This window comes from Rhinatrema bivittatum, chromosome 19 (assembly GCF_901001135.1).
Source record: "Rhinatrema bivittatum chromosome 19, aRhiBiv1.1, whole genome shotgun sequence".
Taxonomy (NCBI): Eukaryota; Metazoa; Chordata; class Amphibia; order Gymnophiona; family Rhinatrematidae; genus Rhinatrema; species Rhinatrema bivittatum.
The window spans coordinates 2,135,257-2,155,690 of record NC_042633.1 but is presented as its reverse complement, the minus strand read 5'-3'; the positions used below and the strand labels follow the sequence as shown (position 1 = coordinate 2,155,690).

The 20,434-nt window shown below is 52.5% G+C and overlaps 5 protein-coding genes and 1 long non-coding RNA gene across 6 annotated transcripts in view; 2 read left to right on the top strand and 4 right to left on the bottom strand.

Moving 5' to 3' along the window:
• Positions 1-4,813: 4,813 nt before the first annotated feature.
• Positions 4,814-5,581, top strand: LOC115080212 (histone H1-like). The gene has a single exon (XM_029584346.1). The coding sequence runs from the start codon at positions 4,899-4,901 to the stop codon at positions 5,523-5,525; it is 627 nt and encodes a 208-aa protein (XP_029440206.1). The 5' UTR covers positions 4,814-4,898; the 3' UTR covers positions 5,526-5,581.
• Positions 5,582-5,828: 247 nt separating this feature from the next.
• Positions 5,829-6,347, bottom strand: LOC115080217 (histone H3). Its single transcript, XM_029584350.1, has one exon. The coding sequence runs from the start codon at positions 6,289-6,291 to the stop codon at positions 5,881-5,883; it is 411 nt and encodes a 136-aa protein (XP_029440210.1). The 5' UTR covers positions 6,292-6,347; the 3' UTR covers positions 5,829-5,880.
• A 1,056-nt stretch (positions 6,348-7,403) lies between these two features.
• LOC115080219 (histone H2A type 1-E) lies at positions 7,404-7,944 on the bottom strand. Its single transcript, XM_029584352.1, has one exon. The coding sequence runs from the start codon at positions 7,863-7,865 to the stop codon at positions 7,473-7,475; it is 393 nt and encodes a 130-aa protein (XP_029440212.1). The 5' UTR covers positions 7,866-7,944; the 3' UTR covers positions 7,404-7,472.
• A 238-nt stretch (positions 7,945-8,182) lies between these two features.
• On the top strand, positions 8,183-8,660 carry LOC115080222 (histone H2B type 1-F/J/L-like). Its single transcript, XM_029584354.1, has one exon. It carries the CDS (start codon positions 8,225-8,227, stop codon positions 8,603-8,605), a length of 381 nt encoding a protein of 126 aa, XP_029440214.1. The 5' UTR covers positions 8,183-8,224; the 3' UTR covers positions 8,606-8,660.
• A 221-nt stretch (positions 8,661-8,881) lies between these two features.
• On the bottom strand, positions 8,882-9,325 carry LOC115080224 (histone H4). Its single transcript, XM_029584356.1, has one exon. The coding sequence runs from the start codon at positions 9,271-9,273 to the stop codon at positions 8,962-8,964; it is 312 nt and encodes a 103-aa protein (XP_029440216.1). The 5' UTR covers positions 9,274-9,325; the 3' UTR covers positions 8,882-8,961.
• A 4,984-nt stretch (positions 9,326-14,309) lies between these two features.
• The window catches only part of LOC115080226, a 554,293-nt gene continuing 548,168 nt past the window's right edge, over positions 14,310-20,434 (bottom strand). Inside the window, exon 2 of the long non-coding RNA XR_003853538.1 lies at positions 14,310-15,016. This is a non-coding gene — a long non-coding RNA (uncharacterized LOC115080226). The remainder of the gene's footprint in view (positions 15,017-20,434) is intronic.

The window sequence follows — 20,434 nt, the reverse complement described above, 5'->3', positions numbered from 1 at the left end:
CCTCCGCCCGTATACTCACTAACACCAGGAGAAGAGAACACATAACCCCTATCCTGATGGGCCTCCACTGGCTGCCTATCCACTTCAGAATAATCTACAAGACCATTCTCACCATTTTCAAAAACATCCATCAATTAGCCCCAATCGATCTCCATATCCCCCTCCGATTACACTACTCAACAAGACCGACAAGAGATGCTTACAAAGGATCTCTTCAAGTACCTCCAGCCAAAACTACCAGACACATCACGCTTAGAGATCGGGCCTTCTCCACAGCTGGTCCAACTTTATGGAACGCCATTCCCCCGGATCTTAGAATGGAACCCAGCATCTCAACATTCAAGAAAAGACTCAAGACGTGGCTGTTCACGCAGGCCTTTCCTAACTCCAACATTACTTAACCTCCTCCAATCAACATTCTTCGCTAGTAATAGCATTAATAGCCAATCAACATTCTTCGCTAGTATTAGCATTAATAGCCACCTCTTATAATGTTATTATATATATATATATATATAATTATTTAATCTTCATTTTCCTTCTTACTCCTAGTTATTGATTCCCTGTTACATGTAACTGCTTTTCTGCACCATTGTTCAAATTGTAAAGTTTATTGCACCCCTGTTTCTTGTGAACCAGCATGATGGGACTACTGTCTTGAATGTTGGTATATAAAAAAACTTAAATAAAATAAATAAATAAATAAAACAACAGGAACTCCATGGAGAAGACAAGAAGGTCTGATGGAGCTCTGGCAGGCAGGAGCCTCCAGAAAGAAGGCACTCCGATGCAAGGCAACAAACAGACTGACTGAGCAGCCCTTTATAGGGCTGAAGCAGGAAGTCCACTTAGAGGTGGGGCCAGCACACTTCCTGTGCCTGGCCCTTTAAATCAGGCAGAGAGGCACGGGCCGGCGACTAAGAAGCAAGCAGGAAGTTGTGCAGGACCACGGACAGCGGCCTGCACCGACGTAGAGACGCTGAGGAGGCAGGGCTGGCCTGAACGCAGGCCCTGACGTGGGCAGCGGCTCCAGCCGCTGTGAGGAGCCCCAGGGGCAGCAGCTCCAGTTGCTGCGAGGAGCCCCGGGGGTGGACCACGCTAAAGCTGTGGTCCACGCATTCCCACCTGCTGGATCAAACCTGGCACTATGTTCCTAAGTTGGTTGTCCTTTAAAATCAGTTATAACATTTGACATTTGGCTGCTGAGCCAAAAGCAACCAAACTATCGTCAACAGATTGGGAACCTGATGGCCCTAAATTCAGGCGGATAACCAGATGGCCCTGCATGCAGCCTAAGAAACCATGTGGCCCAAGAAGCAGTGTGGCAATCAGATGGCCCTATGTCCTGTCATTGCTGGTGGCTGTGCTATTTTACGAGCAATCTGAGAAGGGTGCTTAATAGTCAGTGAGGATAGATAGACCGCACAGGGGCTTAATGCCCGGGGACCGACCAATGGACTGCAGGGGGCCCTGATAGCAGGTGCCCTTTAGGACAGGCGGGCTTCGTGCACTTAGCCTTTCCCTAGGAACAAAAAAGGTCCGGGGGACAGGGAAAGGGACAGAGACAGAGAGGAGCTATGGGGCTGGAGGGAGATAGGATGAGAATGCAGGACAGAGAAAGCTAGCTGGCAATTGGAAACAGGTGTAAAAGGAAGGGTCTGGGTGGGAGAGGAACCGAAAGAAGGAATTCTGTCTGGGAGAGGAGGAGAGAAACTGAGGGGACATGGGCTGCGAGTACAGGGGAGAGGCTAGAGTCAGAGGGAGGATGCGACCTGCCACAAGTGTGAGTATGTGACCTGCCACACAGGATTTGCTCCAATTGATTGGGGGATTGTGGGGTACCGTTCCCCCTTGTGCTGGAGTGGAAGGGTAGCCTAGTGTTTGGAGCAGAGGGCTACAAGCCAGGAGATCAGGGTCGGAGTTCCACCGTCGCTCCTTGTGACCCTGGGCAAGTCACTTTACCCCTCCCTGCATGATGCATCCACTATGGCTGTGGATTTCTAGCTGAAGGGAGGAAGCAACCCACGCAGCCGTGGCCCTGCTTCTGGGGAGATGCTGACCGCCGAGCTGCCAGACCTCGGGGAGAGCATGTGGTGGATCGTCTCCACCGTTTCCCTGCGGACGCGGTGAGCCGTGCAGGTGCATAGAGGGAGGGAAAGGCTCTCAAGATCTCACTCTTTGTCCAGCCCTCAGCTGCAGATATCTGGGAAGTTACAGACAACCCTAGTGAGACATATGGCAGTCCAGGGGAGAGGGTGGGGAGAGGCATGAACAGAGGGGACATGGAGGGAGGGAAAGGCTCACTGGGAAGCAATGGAGAAGCCTGGAGAGACAGATCCCGGCTCAGGGGAGAGGCACAGGCAGTGGTAAATCCTGGAGAGAGGAGACATGCATGGAGGGAAAGGGTCATAGGATCTATCCTCAGTCCGGCCCTCAGTTGCAGATGTCTGGGAAGTTATAGAAAACCCTAGAGAGACGGATCTTGACCCATGGAATAAGGTGGAGAGAGGTACAGCCTGGGGAGAGAGGACATGGAGGGAGGGAAAGGGTCATAGGATCTATCCTCAGTCCGGCCCTCAGCTGCAGGGATCCGTGTTTCCACTCACACCAGCTTGGAGGATTTTCCCCGGCACTACGGTTTTAAGATGGCTGAACCTTTAAAGGGGTGGGGGGTTATGACTTTTGGCATTTAGATGCTGAATTGACTGAATGACTGTAGATAAAAATTGGGAACCCGATGTCCCTGCCTGCAGGAGTGGATACCCTGATGGCCTGCAGGCAACGTGGTAAGCAGATGGCCCTTTGCCCTGGCTGCTGTGGTTCTGATGGTTGTGTTATTTTACAAGGAGGATGTGTGGGGTGCTTACTAGTGAGTGAGGATAGATAGTCCACCCTGGGGATTAATGCTGTGGACCGACCAATGGACTGCAGGGGGCCCCGATAGCAGGTGCCCTTTAGGACAGGCGGGCTTCGTGCACTTAGCTTTTCCCTAGGAACAAAAAAGGTTCGGGGGACAGGGAAAGGGACAGAGACAGAGAGGAGCTATGGGGCTGGAGGGAGATAGGATGAGAATGCAGGACAGAGAAAGCTAGCTGGCAATTGGAAACAGGTGTAAAAGGAAGGGTCTGGGTGGGAGAGGAACCGAAAGAAGGAATTCTGTCTGGGAGAGGAGGAGAGAAACTGAGGGGACATTGGCTGCGAGTACAGAGGAGAGGCTAGAGTCAGAGGGAGGATGCGACCTGCCACAAGCTAAGGAGCTGGCATAGGTGTGAGTATGTGACCTGCCACCCAGGATTTGCTCCAATTGATTGGGGGATTGTGGGGTACCGTTCCCCCTTGTGCTGGAGTGGAAGGGTAGCCTAGTGTTTGGAGCAGAGGGCTACAAGCCAGGAGATCAGGGTCGGAGTTCCACCGTCGCTCCTCGTGACCCCGGGCAAGTCACTTTATCCCTCATTGCCTCAGGTACAACCTTGGATTAAGCATCATTTCTACGATTTTAAAACATTCCCGACAGATGTTAAAAGACCATAAGCCTCCCCATACAAAATACACATAAAGTGTTCACCTTTACGGCAGCTGTTTCAGAGCTCTTTAAAATAGTTCGTCGTCCTCTCTAAAAAGAGCCTTTTTCGATAAAAAGATTTCCTTCCCCGCCTGACAAAGATAGTTGCGTTTTGCCTTCTTTTCCAGCCAATGCAACTTCCAAACTCTGCAGGCAGTATTAGAAGCAGGGGCTGCCCAGATGGGGAACCAGAGGGCCTTTCACGAGTTTGCCAATTCTGCTCCGATAGCCCGAGCCTGATGCTGAGCGGAGAGCCGTGGCCAGCAGGGGGCGAGCGCTACAGGGTTTTTTGTTTTGTTTTTTTTTGTTTTCCCTACTGTGAGCTCAGGATTCCTTCATTCTAGAAGGGTAAGGGGGGATTCCAGCGTTCCGGCAGCGGCGTCTAGGGACTGAGCACCGGCTGCCCAGCCCCTGCCCCTTCGGCCCCTCCTCCCACGGGCTCCTTTCCCCTCTCCTCGGCACAGGTGCGGCAGACCCCCGATCCCAGCAGTCCCTCTCCCCACACTCAGCCCCGACACAGCCCACTGCCGACACCCTAACTTCCTCTTCAAAACCCGATCCCGAAACACTCCTGCCCCCCACCGAAGTTCATCATCGGTCATTCAGTCACTCCCGCCTCACCCGGATCATCTACCCAGGAGTGCCGACCCATCCACACTACTCTCAAGCACCGATTCATTTCCTTAACCTAGGCTTTTTTTTTTTGCTTTTGCGGCGGAGGGATTTTTTTTTTTTACCAACCACATATTTACATTTTTGAAAGGCAAAGCTCCACACAAAAACAAAAAAAAAAGGTGTGGATTTCAGGAGTGGGGGAAACCACCTTAATCATGTCTTCCATAAGTACCGCGGGAATCGTAGGAAGCATTGTAAAGGCCTAGCATCCAAGGATCCGCATAGGGGACAGTAGTACCCCCTTGGGATGGCTCCGTTTTCCCACTGCCAGCTGAGGAACACACAGGGGGGAAATATGTGTGAGCTGAGCACCGGGGTTTTTCCTGCAGGGAAGGCTCCCTGTGTCTATATAATCCATGTATTCGCTTCACACCGAGGGCTCGTGCTGCTCCTACCTTCCCCTTCCCCAGCTGGATAAGAATATCTGGGCAAATTAATGTTGTCGGATGACAAAATGTACATTTTTAGGGCGAAACAAACACAAACTGAGAGGAGCCGCGAGTGTCGAGCGGTGAGGAGGCGGGTAGTAAAGGCGCAGCCAATCAGAGCGCGGCTTTCCTGCTATAAATAGAGGGGGGCCGGCAGGAGTGAGGGAAGTGCCTGAAACGCGTTCGGGGTGAGTTTGGCTGACTGAAGTGTCTTCGCTCGCGGCGGGAAAGGCATGGCTGAAACGGCCCCGGCGGCGGCTCCCGCTGCACCTCCTGCTCCAGCAGCGGCCAAGAAAAAGCAGAAGAAAGCGGCGGGCGCCTCGAAGGCGCGCAAGTCCTCGGGCCCCAGCGTCTCGGAGCTGATCGTGCAGGCCGTGTCCGCCTCCAAGGAGCGCAGCGGGGTCTCGCTGGCCGCCCTCAAGAAGGCTGTGGCGGCCAAGGGCTACGATGTGGAGAAGAACAAGAGCCGCCTGAAGCTGGCCGTCAAGAGCCTGGTGAACAAGGGCAGCCTCCTGCAGACCAAGGGCAGCGGAGCTTCGGGCTCTTTCAAGATCAACAAGAAGCAGTCGGAGAGCAAAAAGAAGCCTGCCCCGAAGAGCAAGAAACCGGTGGCCAAGAAACCCAAAAAGGCAACTGCCGGAGTGAAAAAGAGTCCCAAGAGAGCCAAGAAACCGGCAGCGGCTGCTACGAAGAAGCCAGCGAAGAAGAGCCCCAAAAAGCCCAAAGCGGCAAAAGCCAAGAAAGCGGTCAAGAGCCCAGCTAAAGCCAAGGCTGTGAAACCGAAGGCAAGGAAGAGTCCAGCTAAGCCTACCAAGGCCAAAACGGCTAAAAGCAGTAAGATGGCTCCTAAGAAAAAGTGAGGAGGAAATGCTGCCACGATTTTCTGCAAACCCAAAGGCTCTTTTCAGAGCCACCACCTCGGTCACAGAAAGAGCAAAAGATGACTTAACTCCTTCCTTAGAGAGGACGAGGCAGTCCTGCTCCGTAGGGCTCCCGATTTGCATAATCTAGGGGACTGCCGCGGTGATGCGGCGAGATGCTCGTGTTTTAAAAAAATAAAATCACACACTGAGAGATCAATAACTCTTATGACACACTTCCACTGCCCCAAAAGGTGAAGTTTACGGTTGGGTAGCGTGTAAAGCCCTTCGAGTGTAGAGGTGGTGGCTCTTAAAAGAGCCTTTGTCTTGCGTTGTTGGGTGAGATGATGTCTCTTTAAGCTCTCTCCCCTCGGATCCTGCGGGCCAGCTGGATGTCCTTGGGCATGATGGTCACTCGCTTGGCATGGATGGCGCACAGATTAGTGTCCTCAAAGAGACCGACTAGGTAAGCCTCGCTGGCCTCCTGCAGGGCCATGACAGCCGAGCTCTGAAAGCGCAGGTCGGTCTTGAAATCCTGCGCGATCTCCCGCACCAGGCGCTGAAAGGGCAGCTTGCGGATCAGCAGCTCGGTGGATTTCTGGTAGCGGCGGATTTCTCGGAGAGCCACGGTGCCCGGTCGGTAGCGGTGAGGTTTCTTCACGCCGCCCGTGGCTGGGGCGCTTTTGCGGGCAGCCTTGGTTGCCAGCTGCTTGCGAGGAGCTTTTCCGCCGGTGGACTTACGTGCTGTTTGCTTGGTGCGAGCCATCCTCAGCGACAAGAAAGCTCCTAGCGATTCGCCTCCCTACAAAATAATAAAAAAGAGGAGCAGAGCGGTGTATTTATAGCTTGGGCTCTGGCTGCTGATTGGCTCTTTGTGGAAAAAAAAAAAAAGCCGTTTAATGATTTGAAAAGCCCGCTCTTTGTACAGAGAGAGAGAGAGCAGCCGCTCCAGGAAAAAAAAAAAAAAAAAAGATTCAAAAGCCGAATCCATTTTTTTTTTCTCTCATTTGTTTTCCCCAATTGTCTGTAAAGAACAGGGACATATTCAACTATTTAATTTAGTAATCCCTTACGCCGTAGCGGAGGATTTCCTGCCTGCTCTGCGCAGGTTCTATCGTTGCATAGATCGTTACGAAGTGTTTAAACCTGCACTTTTCCCCACCTTCCCCGTTTTTATATATAGTAAATCTTTAAACGTACTGCTTAGGAAGTGCTGCAATAAAATATCAAAGATTCCAGGTTTTCTCTGGTACCAGAAGCCTGGGGGACGGACGGGCTGGGGGATCTGGCTTCCTTTGTTTCATTTCTGCATTTGAAAAGCCCGCGCTTCACAGGGATTGGTCAAATCCGTTTCTTTTTCTTCCATGTCTTAATCTGTCCTAACATCCGTGAAAAAAGTCTCCAGTAAACTATAGGTTTATTCTCGGGCGTAGCCCGCTTCCTCCTGCCCACGAGCGATGGAGGGTAGGTGGGTGACTGCTCTGCTCGAAGAGTAACCTAGAGAAAGCCGCCCTCCCCCCCGCTCCCCAAACCTCTCCCCTTCACTTCCCTCCCACTGACCGACTGTCCAGCGCCTTCCCACCGTTTTGCATCATATCTTTTTTTGTCCCCCTGGCAGATTGGATGGCCCTAAAATTGCTAACGACTTCGATAAGCTTTGTCCAGCAGGCTACATTCCCTCTTAGATGGTAGGAAAGGCAAATAAATCAGATCATGAACCAGGTGCTGAACGCTGCCCTCAGTGCCAGGTAAAGCTACGCCATTCAAGGAGTGGGAATCTCTCCTTTTGTCATGAAACGTGGGAATAGGGCAGTTTTGCATCCGAACGGAGGAATTCAATTTAAAAGACAGCGATTCGCCTCTTTTGAATGCAACTTGGGTGGCTCTGAAAAGAGCCTTTGGGTTTGTGGTTCTATCAGCTGCCCGGTTTCCTGAAGCCTCCTCCTCTTACTTGCTCTTGGCCGCTTTGTGGCTCTCGGTTTTCTTGGGCAGCAGCACCGCCTGGATGTTGGGCAGAACCCCTCCCTGGGCGATGGTGACTCTGCCCAGCAGCTTGTTGAGCTCTTCATCGTTGCGGATGGCGAGCTGCAGGTGGCGGGGGATGATGCGGGTCTTCTTGTTATCTCTGGCGGCGTTGCCAGCCAGCTCCAGGATCTCGGCCGTCAGGTACTCCAGCACCGCTGCCAGATAGACCGGGGCGCCGGCCCCTACTCGCTCGGCATAGTTCCCTTTGCGGAGAAGGCGATGCACACGGCCGACGGGAAACTGCAGGCCTGCCCGGGAAGAGCGGGTTTTGGCCTTAGCGCGAGCTTTTCCTCCTTGCTTGCCGCGTCCGGACATCTCGAGAATCGATTTCTTTTTTTATTTTTTTGCTCTCTCTCCCCTTTGCTCTCCCCTTACTAGGAACAATACAAAAAAAAAAAAGCCTTCACCGTCTCTTTTTTTATCTCCTCGGCGCCCTCCCAGGACTTCCTTCCCATTGGTGGGGAGTCTTAAGCCGGCCCCCTTTGAATAATTATCCCAGCCGGCTCCCAGTGCACCAATGGGGGAACCCGGCGTCACAGCGCCGGCGCTTGCAGCTTCTCCTATGCCTGGTAAGCCGTTCCATGAGCAGGCGCTTTGTATTTGGGAGCCTATAAATACCGCTGCTGCCTGCCCTCCCGCACTCATTTCCTTCTCAGATAAACTAAGTCGTGAAAATGCCCGAGCCTGCTAAATCCGCCCCTGCTCCCAAGAAGGGCTCCAAGAAAGCCGTGAGCAAGACCCAGAAAAAGGACGGCAAGAAGAGAAAGAAAAGCAGGAGGGAGAGCTATTCCATCTACGTGTACAAAGTGCTGAAGCAGGTTCACCCAGACACGGGCATTTCTTCCAAGGCCATGAACATCATGAACTCCTTCGTGAACGACATCTTCGAGCGCATTTCTACGGAAGCCTCCCGCCTGGCTCATTACAACAAGCGCTCCACCATCACTTCCAGGGAGATTCAGACGGCCGTCCGCCTGCTGCTGCCCGGGGAACTTGCCAAACACGCCGTGTCCGAGGGGACCAAGGCAGTGACCAAGTACACCAGCTCCAAGTAAAGCTGAGAAAGCCTACAGCTGAGATACTGACCCCAAAGGCTCTTTTCAGAGCCACCCAATTTCTCCGTTAAAGAGCATTATCCCTTGTCAGAAACGGCCCTTCCTAGTTTTAGAAGACGTTAAAAGAAAAGACCGAGTCTTCCTTTGCAGTGCTGCGTGTCACCCACTTACCGGATGCCGTAAGGTCTGAGGTGCATGCAATCGGTGCTTAAACCTTCATGAATTTCAAAACCTAAGAAAAGAAGCAGCGCCTTCCGCTCTTTGAATGAGGAGGTGGGCGGCTCTGAAAAGAGCCTTTGGTACTGGTGGTGAAACGTTTTTCTCTGCGGGTCTGAGAGGGGGGAAAGGGAGGGTGATTAACCTCCAAAGCCGTAGAGAGTACGACCCTGCCGTTTCAGGGCATAGACCACGTCCATGGCCGTGACCGTCTTCCTCTTGGCGTGCTCCGTGTAGGTGACGGCATCCCGGATCACGTTCTCCAGGAAGACTTTCAGCACGCCGCGGGTCTCCTCGTAAATGAGCCCGGAGATGCGCTTTACACCGCCCCTACGAGCCAGGCGGCGGATAGCAGGCTTCGTAATCCCCTGGATGTTATCCCGCAGCACTTTCCTGTGCCGCTTGGCGCCACCCTTCCCGAGACCTTTACCTCCTTTTCCGCGGCCAGACATCTTTCACCGTGATAGAGAGAGAGAGCGTGAGCACGAATGAGTGGCTGCGAGCAGTGACCTCCTCTTTTCTTGAACAAAAACCGACCTGATGGGGAACAAGAGGGCGGGTACTATTTTTTTTTTTTGTTGTTGTTGTTGAATATTCCGCTTACTGGCACGTACAAAGCGAGTTTAAATCGACGTTCCCGAGCTCACGGGGATCGGCACGCGACTCGAACCCTCGTCCCCCCCGCTTTAAGAGCCGCCTGCTCTAGCCACTAGACTACGTGGGAAGCCTTGCTCTGGAGGAGGGAAAAAGACGTACTAGAGAATAGAGGCCATCAAATAAATATCGGGCCAGGATGGGGATTGTCGCAACAGGCTCACGCTCCTTTCCGATGAGATTTGCCATCGGTTTGGCGCCCTCCATTAAAAAATAAAGGCGTCGGGCGGAGGTAACTTTTCGCCACGCACCGCTTAGCTCACAGATTAGCATGGGATGGGGAAAAAAACAACAACAAAAAAAACCCCCCGAACTTTCAAATAAAGTGTTTTCATCACAATTCCTGAATTTAGAACGTCAGCAAGATAAACGTATTTGTGGCTTTTTTTTTTTTGGGGGGGGGGGGGTTATTTTCAAACGCTGAAAGCCGCTGAAATACATCTCTCTCTCTCTACTGCCTTCTGCCTCTCGGGTCCGAGCCGGGAGGGAGAAGATTCTCCTTCCTCTCCCCCGCACCGTTTGCTCGAAGGCCTCCGTCTGCAGGGCACTTTCTAGTAAGCAGAGAAACCGGTAGATCGCCACCCTGTGGAGAGAGGGTAAGAAGCATCCGAAATATACTAAACACAGTTTTAATATTCAGGTGTTTTAATATTTTCAAGAGAAAAGCTGACAAACGTCTTCCTTGCAGCTCTCTATTAAGGAGCTGTGGAGCAAAAAACAAAACCAAAATCTATCTCCTCTCATGGCAATCCCAATTGTGTCCACCGGAGGGCGCTTCTGGAAGTCGAATGAGGTCAATCCTGTACCCTGGAAGGGAGGGCAGTTCCAAGGTGCTCCCCCTAAGCAATCAGACTCGATCCCCCTACCCTTGCAGCTTGAAGTTAGAACTACGAAACTTTAGGGGGCTTTGCAGGGATTTTCATGCTCACGACTTCTAGAGGGGGCAGAAGAAGGTAAAAGTCTTTCCATCGAGAAATGTTCATTCCTTAAACGGAAATGTGAACTCTCCACGTCCATGGAATGAAACGGTTTCCCCCTTGTGGTCCTCATCCACTGAAGTTATATCTGTGCTTTCATGGAGAGAGAGAACCTTTCCTGGTAAGGGAGTTTCCGCCAGTCAGCGCAATTCTCCGTGCTCTTACCTTGCCCTCTGCTTCTCGGTCTGTGCTCGTATTTTGCCCTTTGTCTGGGCGTCATTCATTTAGTATTTCAGACGCGATGGGGCAGAAGAAAGCTTTGTATGGGCACGAAACCTGCTGTTGTCTCGGAATAAGCCAACCTGCCGGTGAACTGAGAGCTATTTAAAAATGAATGTCCAGGGGGTAGGGGAGCGTGTTCACCCCTCCACCACGCACACCTTAGCTTAGCGCGCAGCTACAGGCAATGCGCCCGGAGGTGTGAAATAAAGTTTTTTTTATTTTATTTTATTTTTATTTTTTTGCATACGATGCCCTCACCGCTGACATCATAGAGAGGGAGGCTACGGTGTCCCCTCCTCCCCCCCCCCCCCCCGTTTTTTTTTTTTTTGTCTTTTTTTTCCCACATGCTGAGCGCCCTTGTCTCTCGGTTGGAGCCCGCAGGGTGGAGCAGCGTGGCAGAGAGAGAGAGGGGGGGGCTGCTGACGATTGGGGCGGAGCTAGGGCAGTGGAAGGAATAAGGAGAGCAGCGGGAGAGAACCGTTCCTGCTTACGGAACTTTCTGGCCTTAGCGCAGTTCTCCGTGCTCGTATCTTGACCTCTGCCTCTAGGTGCTCGTGTACGAGACGGGAGGGAGAAATGTTTCCTCTCTCTCCACTGCACCCTTTGCTCGAAGGCCTCCCCTGCTGCTGTTGCTCTCCCACTGCAGGGCACTTTCTAGTAAGCAGAGAAACCGGTACATTGCCACCCTGTGAAGAAGAGGGTAAGAAGCATCCAAAATATACTAAACACAGTTTTAAATATTCAGGTGTTTTAATATTTTCAAAAGAAAAGATGACAAACGTCTTCCTTGCAGGAGCTGTGGAGCAAAAAAACAGGTTCTATCTCCTCTCATGGCAATCCCAATTATGCCTATCGGGAGGACTCCTCTTGAAGTCCAAGGAGTTCGATCCTGGACCCTAGAATGGGGAGAGCAGTCCCAGGAGGCTGCCTATGCAACCGGGTTTGATCCCCTACCCTTGCGTGTTGGAGTTCGCCCTACTGTACTCGGAACTTCTAGAGGGTGCAGACTAAGGTTAAAAGTCTTTACACGGAGCAATGTTCATTCCTTAAGCAGACGTGTGATCTCTCCTTGGGCATGGATGAGCCGCTTTTCCCCTTGTGGTCCTTGTCCACTGAGGTTATCCATGCTTTCCTGGAGAGCGGGGGCCCCTGCCTTGGCACCCCTGCCTGCCATAAGGAGTGCTTGTCCCCTTCTCGTGGGCGCATGAGCCATTCATGGAAGAAATGCGCAATTCTAAAAAAAGGAGATGGACCTCTTCCTGCCCATCCTATACCAGATTTTCCTCTTCTGCTCCCTTCCACTGAGCTTACCGGTGCTTCCCTTTAGGGAATGCTACCACATGCGTGTGCACCCCTGCCTTCTGTAGAGGTTGCCGTCCCCTTGTCTGTCTTTTGAGGGCATTATTCACCCCTGTGGAGAAGGGTGCAGTTCTGGACTATAACGGTGTCCTCTTGTCCATCACAGAGCATATTTTACACTTCTGCACCATGGCCACTGAAGTTACCTGTGCTACCCTGCAGAGACTGTTACCCCTGCATGTGCACTCATGCCTCCCTTAGGGTGAGATGCAGGGGAGATGGTGTCTGCTGAGCTGCCAGGTCTCGGATGTGCAGATGTTGCATTGTTTCCAGCATAGCTCTCTGCTTCAACGGCAGGGGAGAAGAAAAACTGATACTACACGCATATCCAGCATAGCTCCCTGCTTCAACGGCAGGGGAGAAGAAAAACAACCAATAAGGGCTGAATAACACAGTCTGGGTAAAACAAATAAACATGGGTGTAGCTTGCTTATTGCGGCGGTTACTACCCCTACTACCCCTAACTAATCAAGATTGATATTTCACTTGGTTGCAGCTCCATCACTGCTCTCTACATTAATGGTGGGGGTGGAAGAGAAATAGAACCAAAGAGCTAAGAGAAACAGATAAGTATGAAAAAAATGTGAAGCTTGCTGGGCAGACTGGATGGGCCGTTTGGTCTTCTTCTGCCGTCATTTCTATGTTTCTATGTTTCATTTATTTCACTGCCGAGATGGAACTCCCTGTACATGCAGCCCTGCCTGCTATAAGGGGCTTCTCCCACTTCTGCCTGGGGATTAAGCCCCAGGATGGAGGAGCTATCCTCTTCGAGTATTAAGCACACCTCGCATACTCCTTTCTAAACATTTCAAATAGCAGCAATCACAGAAGACAGGACATAGGGCCATCCAGGTTGCCATCCTGCCTTTAGTGCACCTGGTTCCTGTTGCCTAATGTGCTGGTGGTATGATGACTGATGAGCTCCATAAGTTGTGCCGTGTAGATCGTGAATTGTATCCATTATTTCTCTGCAGAGACGTTACTCCATGTCCATGCAGCCCTGCCTGCTATAAGGGTGGTACACACACTCCTGCCCCAGAATTAAGCCCCAGGATGGGGGTGCTATCCTCTTCAAGTATTAAGCACACCTCACATCCTCCTTTCAAAAGTCACAGAAGACAGGACATGGGGCCATCTGGTTGCCACCCTGCATCTAGGGCCATCGGGGGGAATGGGAAAGGGAAAGAGAGTGAGAGCTATGAGCCAAAAGCAAGCAAATGATCGTAGACACAGATTGGGAACCAGATGGCCCTAAATTCAGGTGGATAACCAGATGGCCCTGCGTGCAGCGTAAGAAACCATGTGGCCCAAGAAGCAGTGTGGCAATCAGATGGCCCTATGTCCTGTCATTGCTGGTGGCTGTGCTATTTTACGAGCAATCTGAGAGGGGTGCTTAATAGTCGGTGAGGATAGATAGACCGCACAGGGGCTTAATGCCCGGGGACCGACCAATGGACTGCAGGGGGCCCTGATAGCAGGTGCCCTTTAGGACAGGCGGGCTTCGTGCACTTAGCCTTTCCCTAGGAACAAAAAAGGTCCGGGGGACAGGGAAAGGGACAGAGACAGAGAGGAGCTATGGGGCTGGAGGGAGATAGGATGAGAATGCAGGACAGAGAAAGCTAGCTGGCAATTGGAAACAGGTGTAAAAGGAAGGGTCTGGGTGGGAGAGGAACCGAAAGAAGGAATTCTGTCTGGGAGAGGAGGAGAGAAACTGAGGGGACATGGGCTGCGAGTACAGGGGAGAGGCTAGAGTCAGAGGGAGGATGCGACCTGGCACAAGTGTGAGTATGTGACCTGCCACACAGGATTTGCTCCAATTGATTGGGGGATTGTGGGGTACCATTCCCCCTTGTGCTGGATTGGAAGAGTAGCCTAGTGTTTGGAGCAGAGGGCTACAAGCCAGGAGATCAGGGTCGGAGTTCCACCGTCGCTCCTTGTGACCCCGGGCAAGTCACTTTATCCCTCATTGCCTCAGGTACAACCTTAGATTAAGCATCATTTATACGATTTAAAAACATTCCCGACAGATGTTAAAAGACCATAAGCCACCCCATACAAAATACACATAACGTGCCCAGCATAACGGCAGCTGTTTCAGAGCTGCCTTCTGCCTCTCGGGGCTCGGGTCCGAGCCGGGAGGGAGAAGCTTCTCCTTCCTTTCCCCCATACCGTTTGCTCGAAGGCCCCCGTCTGCAGGGCACTTTCTAGTAAGCAGAGAAACCGGTAGATCTCCACCCTGTGGGGAGAGGGTAAGAAGCATCCAAAATATACCAATAACGGTTTTAATATTCAGGTGTTTTAATATTTTCAAAAGAAAAGCTGACAAACGTCTTCCTTGCAGCTCTCTATTAAGGAGCTGTGGAGTAAAAAACAAAAACCAAAATCTATCTCTTCTCATGGCAATCCCAATTGTGTCCACCGGAGGGCGCCTCTGGAAGTCGAATGAGGTCAATCCTGTACCCTAGAAGGGGAGGGCAGTTCCAGGTTCCATGCAGCACCGGTGCGCACGGCATCTGCACGCTTTTCCCAGGCTCGCGCTAGGTTCTGATGATATTTAAAAATGAATGTCCCGTGGGTAGGGGAGCGTGTTCATCCCTCCAACACGCGCAGCTTCAGGCAATGCGCCCGGAGCTGTGAACTAAAGTTTGTTTGTTTTTTTCATACGATGCCCACACCGCTGACATCATAGAGAGGGCTGATGACGATTGGCAGAGAATGCTGGGGGCGGAGCTAGGGCAGGGGAAGGAAAAACGAGAGCAGCGGGAGAGAACCCTTCCTGCTTACGGAACTTTCTGGCCGTTAGCGCAGTTCTCCGGGCTCGTATCTCGCCCTCTGCCTCTCGGTGCTCGGGTCCCAGACGGGAGGGAGAAATGTATCCTTTCTCTCCACTGCACCCTTTGCTCGAAGGCCTCCCCTGCTGCCGCTGCTCCTCTCACCGGGCAGGGCACTTTCTAGTAAGCGGAGAAACCGGTAGATCGCCACCCTGTGGAGAGAAGGTAAGAAGCATCCAAACTAATATACCAAACACAGTTTTACTATTGAGGTGTTTTAATATTTTCAAAAGAAAAGCTGACACATGTCTTCCTTGCAGCTCTCTGTTAAAGAGCCTTCGCTCCTCGTGACCTTGGGCAAGTCACTTTACCCCTCCCTGCATGATGCATCCACTATGGCTGTGGATTTCTAGCTGAAGGGAGGAAGCAACCCACGCAGCCGTGGCCCTGCTTCTGGGGAGATGCTGACCGCCGAGCTGCCAGAACCCGGGGCGAGCATGCGGTGGGTGGATCGTCTCCACCGTTTCCCAGCGGACGCGGGGTTCCCTGTAGGTGCAGTCCTGCCTGCCATAGGGGTGTTTCACTCACTCCAGCCTGGAGGATTTTACCCGGTACTAAGTTGTTAAGGTGGCTGAAAGTTGAATGGGGGTTATTACGTTGGTGAGGGAAGATAGTCCACCCTGGGACTTTAATGCCCGTGGACCGACCAGTGGACTGCAGGGGGCCCTTATAGCAGGTGCCCTTTAGGACAGGCGGACTTCCTGCCTTTGGCCTTTTCCTAGGAACAAAAGAGGTGAGGGGGTCAGGGAAAGAGACAGAAGGGAGCTAATGGGTTGGAGGGAGATGGGCTGAGAGTGGACTTGCAGGAAGGGAAAGGATCACAGGATCTCACACTCAGTCCAGCACTCAGCTGCAGATGTCTGGGAAGTGGCAGAGAACACTAGGGAGGAGATCCTGGCCCTAGGGAGAAGCAGGGACAGAGGGACATGGAGGGAGGGAGGGAAACGTTAACAGGATGTCGGTCAGTCCTGCCCTCATCTGCCGATGTCTGGGAGGTAATGGAGAACCCTAAAGAGGCAGATCGCGGCCCGGGGCTGAGGGTGGGGAGAAGCAATGACAGAGGGGACATGGAGGGAGGGAAAGGCTCTCACACTTTGTCCGGCCCTCAGCTGCAGATGTCTGGGAGATAATGGAGACACCCCAGAGGTGAGGGTTGGGAGAAGCACGGATAGAGGTACAGGCTGGGGAGAGAGGACCTGGACACCCAAAAATTTTTGATACCCCAAAATATTTTGACACCCTAAACTTTTGATACCCCAAATTTTTTAACACCCCTTTTTTTAACACCCCATTTTTGTCACCCCAAAATATTTTGACACCCCATTTTTGTCACCCCTTTTTTTGACACCCCACATTTTGGATTCCTCAAAAATTTTGACACCCCAAACTAATTTGACACCACTTTTTTGATACCCCAAAATTTTCACACCCCAAATTTTTGACTCCCCAAAATTTTTTGACACCCCAAATTTTTGACACCTTATTTTTTAACACCCCAAAATGTTTTTACACCCCAAATTTTTGATACCCCAAAATGTTTTGGCACCCGAAATGTTTTGGCACCCGAAATTTTTTGACACCCCTTTTTTGTCACCCCAAAAGTTTTTGACACTCCCATTTTTAGACAACCCAAATTTTTGATACCCCAAAATTTTGATCATCCAAAATTCTTGACACCCTAAAAAATGTTTACACCCCATTTTTGACACCCCTTTTTTATCACCCCTTTTTATGTCACCCCAACATTTTTTCACACCCCAATTTTTTCACACCCCAAATTTTGCATTCCCCAAAAATTGACACCCAAAAATTTTTTGACACTCCCAATTTTTGATACCCCCAAATTTTGACATCCCTTTTTTATCACCCCTTTTTTGACTCCCCTTTTTTTGACACCCCAATGTTTTTTGACACCTGAAATTTTTGATACCCCAAAATTGTTTGACACCCAAAATCTTTTGACACCCCTTTTTTGACACCCCTTTTTATGTCACCCCAAAATTTTTTGACACCCCAATTTTTTCACACCCCAAATTTTGGATTCCCCAAACATTTTGACACCCCAAAATATTTTGACACTCCATATTTTTGACACCCCATTTTTTGGCACCCCAAATTTTTCATACCCCCAAATTTTTTGACACCCCAACATTTTTTGACACCTGAAATTTTTGATACCCCAAAATGTTTTGACACCCCAAATTTTTTCACACCCCAAATTTTTGATTCCCCAACAATTTTTGACACCACAAATTTTTACACCCCATTTTTGACACACCATTTTTTTTTACACCCCACATTTTTGACATATACCAGCCCAGGGGAGAGGGTTGGGTGAGGCAGGGAAAGAGTGGACATGGAGGGAGGGAAAGGCTCACAGGATGTCACACTCAGTCCGGCCCTCAGCTGCAGATGTCTGGGAAGAAATGGAGAAGCCTAGAGGCAGATCCCGGCCCAGGGCTGAGGGTGCTGAGAAGCAGGGACAGAGGGAACATGGAGGGAGGGAAAGGCTCACAGGATGTCACACTCAGTCCGGCCCTCAGCTGCAGATGTCTGGATAGAAATGGAGAAGCCTAGAAGCAGATCCCGGCCCAGGGGTGAGGATTGGGAGAAGCACGTATAGTGGTACAGCCTGGGGAGAGGGGACTTGCAGGAAGGGAAAGGATCATTGCATCTGACACTCTGTCCGGCCCTCAGTCACAGATGTCTGGGAGGTAATGGAGAACGCTAGAGAGGCATATCCGGACCAGGGATAAGGGTGGGGAGAACCACGGATCATGGTACTGCCTGTGGAGAGGGAACATGGAGGGAGGGAAAGGCTCACAGGACCTCACACTCAGTCCGGCCCTCAGCTGCCGATGTCTGGGAGGTAATGGAGAACCCTAGAGAGACAGATCCTGCCCCATGGGATAGGGTGGGGAGAGGCAGGGACAGAGGGGACATGGAGGGAGGGAAAGGCTCACCGGACCTCACACTCAGTCCGACAATCAGCTGCAGGTGTCTGGGAGGTAATGGAGAACCCTAGAGAGACAGATCCTGCCCCAGGGGAGAGGGTGGGGTGAGGCAGGGAAAAAGTGGACATGGAGGGAGGGAAAGGCTCACAGGATGTCACACTCAGTCCGGCCCTCAGCTGCAGATGTCTGGGAAGAAATGGAGAAGCCTAGAGGCAGATCCCGGCCCAGTGCTGAGGGTGCTGAGAAGCAGGGACAGAGGGAACATGGAGGGAGGGAAAGGCTCACAGGACCTCACACTCAGTCCAGCCCTCAGCTGCCGATGTCTGGGAGGTAATGGAGAACCCTAGAGAGACAGATCCTGCCCCATGGGATAGGGTGGAGAGAGGCAGGGACAGAGGGAACATGGAGGGAGGGAAAGGCTCACAGGCCCTCACACTCAGTCCGTCCCTCAGCTGCAGATGCCTGGGAGGTAATGGAGAACCCTAGAGAGGCAGATCCCGGCCCAGGGCTGAGGGTGCTGAGAAGCAGGGACAGAGGGGACATGGAGGGAGGGAAAGGATCACAGGATGTCACACTCAGTCCGGCCCTCAGCTGAAGGTGTCTGGGAGGTAATGGAGAACCCTAGAGAGACAGATCCTGCCCCATGGGATAAGGTGGGGAGAGGCAGGGACAGAGGGGACATGGGGGGAGGGACAGGCTCCCCGGACCTCACACTCAGTCCGACCCTCAGCTGCAGGTATCTGGGAGGTAATGGAGAACCCTAGAGAGACAGATCCTGCCCCATGGGATAGGGTGGGGAGAGGCAGGGACATGGAGGGAGGGAAAGGCTCACAGGATGTCACACTCAGTCCGGCCCTCAGCTGCAGATGTCTGGGAAGAAATTGAGAAGCCTAGAGGCAGATCCCGGCCCAGGGCTGAGGGTGCTGAGAAGCAGGGACAGAGGGGACATGGAGGGAGGGAAAGGCTCACAGGATGTCACACTCAGTCCGACCCTCAGCTGCAGGTGTCTGGGAGGTAATGGAGAACCCTAGAGATACAGATCCTGCCCCATGGGATAGGGTGGGGAGAGGCAGGGACAGAGGGGACATGGAGAGAGGGAAAGGCTCACAGGACCTCACACTCAGTCCGACCCTCAGCTGCAGATGTCTGGGAGGTAATGGAGAACCCTAGAGAGACAGATCCCGGCCCAGGGGTGAGGGCGGGGTGAAGCACGGACAGAGGTGCATCCTGGGGAGAGAGGACCTGGAGGGTGGGAAAGGCTCACAAGATTTCACACTTTGTCGGGCCCTCAGCTGCAGATGTCTGGAAAGTTGCAGGGAACACTAGGGAGACAGGTCCCGGCCTAGGAGATGGGGTGGGGATTGGCAGGGTCAGAGGAGACATGGAGGGAGGGAAAGGCTCAAAGGATCTCATACTCAGACCGCCCCTCAGCTGCAGATGTCTGGGAAGTTACAGACAACCCTAGCGAGACATATACCAGCCCAGGGGAGAGGGTGGGGTGAGGCAGGGAAAGAGTGGACATGGAGGGAGGGAAAGGCTCACAGGATGTCACTCTCAGTCCGGTCCTCAGCTCCAGATGTCTGGGAAGAAATGGAGAAGCCTAGAGGCAGATCCCGGCCCAGGGCTGAGGGTGCTGAGAAGCAGGCACAGAGGGGACATGGATGGAGGGAAAGGCTCACAGGCCCTCACACTCAGTCCGGCCCTCAGTCACAGATGTCTGGGAGGTAATGGAGAACGCTAGAGATGCATATCCGGCCCAGTGATGAGGGTGGGGAGAACCACGGATCGTGGTACTGCCTGTGGAGAGGGGGCATGGAGGGAGGGAAAGGCTCTTCGGACCTCACACTCAGTCCGACCCTCAGCTGCAGGTGTCTGGGAGGTAATGGAGAACCCTAGAGAGACAGATCCTGCCCCATGGGATAGGGTGGGGAGAGGCAGGGACAGAGGGGACATGGAGGGAGGGAAAGGCTCACAGGACCTCACACTCAGTCCGACCCTCAGCTGCAGGTGTCTGGGAGGTAATGAAGAACCCTAGAGAGACAGATCCTGCCCCATGGGATACGGTGCTGAGAGGCAGGGAGAGAGGGGACATGGAGGGAGGGAAAGGCTCACCGGACCTCACACTCATTCCGACCCTCAGCTGCAGGTGTCTGGGAGGTAATGGAGAACCCTAGAGAGACAGATCCTGCCCCATGGGATAGGGTAGGGAGAGGCAGGGACAGAGGGGACATGGAGGGAGGGAAAGGCTCACCGGACCTCACACTCAGTCCGACCGTCAGCTGCAGGTGTCTGAGAAGTAATGGAGAACCCTAGAGAGACAGATCCTGCCCCATGGGATAGGGTGCGGAGAGGCAGGGACAGAGGGGACATGGAGGGAGGGAAAGGCTCACAGGCCCTCACACTCAGTCCGACCCTCAGCTGCAGATGTCTGGGAGGTAATGGAGAACCCTAGAGAGACAGATCCCGGCCCAGGGGTGAGGGCGGGGTGAAGCACGGACAGAGGTGCATCCTGGGGAGAGAGGACCTGGAGGGTGGGAAAGGCTCACAAGATTTCACACTCTGTCGGGCCCTCAGCTGCAGATGTCTGGAAAGTTGCAGGGAACACTAGGGAGACAG

Bases quoted from the DNA above. Each gene is read 5' to 3' on its own strand.
- LOC115080219 (XM_029584352.1), bottom strand. From the start codon at position 7,865: ATGTCCGGACGCGGCAAGCAAGGAGGAAAAGCTCGCGCTAAGGCCAAA.
- LOC115080212 (XM_029584346.1), top strand. From the start codon at position 4,899: ATGGCTGAAACGGCCCCGGCGGCGGCTCCCGCTGCACCTCCTGCTCCA.
- LOC115080217 (XM_029584350.1), bottom strand. From the start codon at position 6,291: ATGGCTCGCACCAAGCAAACAGCACGTAAGTCCACCGGCGGAAAAGCT.
- LOC115080222 (XM_029584354.1), top strand. From the start codon at position 8,225: ATGCCCGAGCCTGCTAAATCCGCCCCTGCTCCCAAGAAGGGCTCCAAG.
- LOC115080224 (XM_029584356.1), bottom strand. From the start codon at position 9,273: ATGTCTGGCCGCGGAAAAGGAGGTAAAGGTCTCGGGAAGGGTGGCGCC.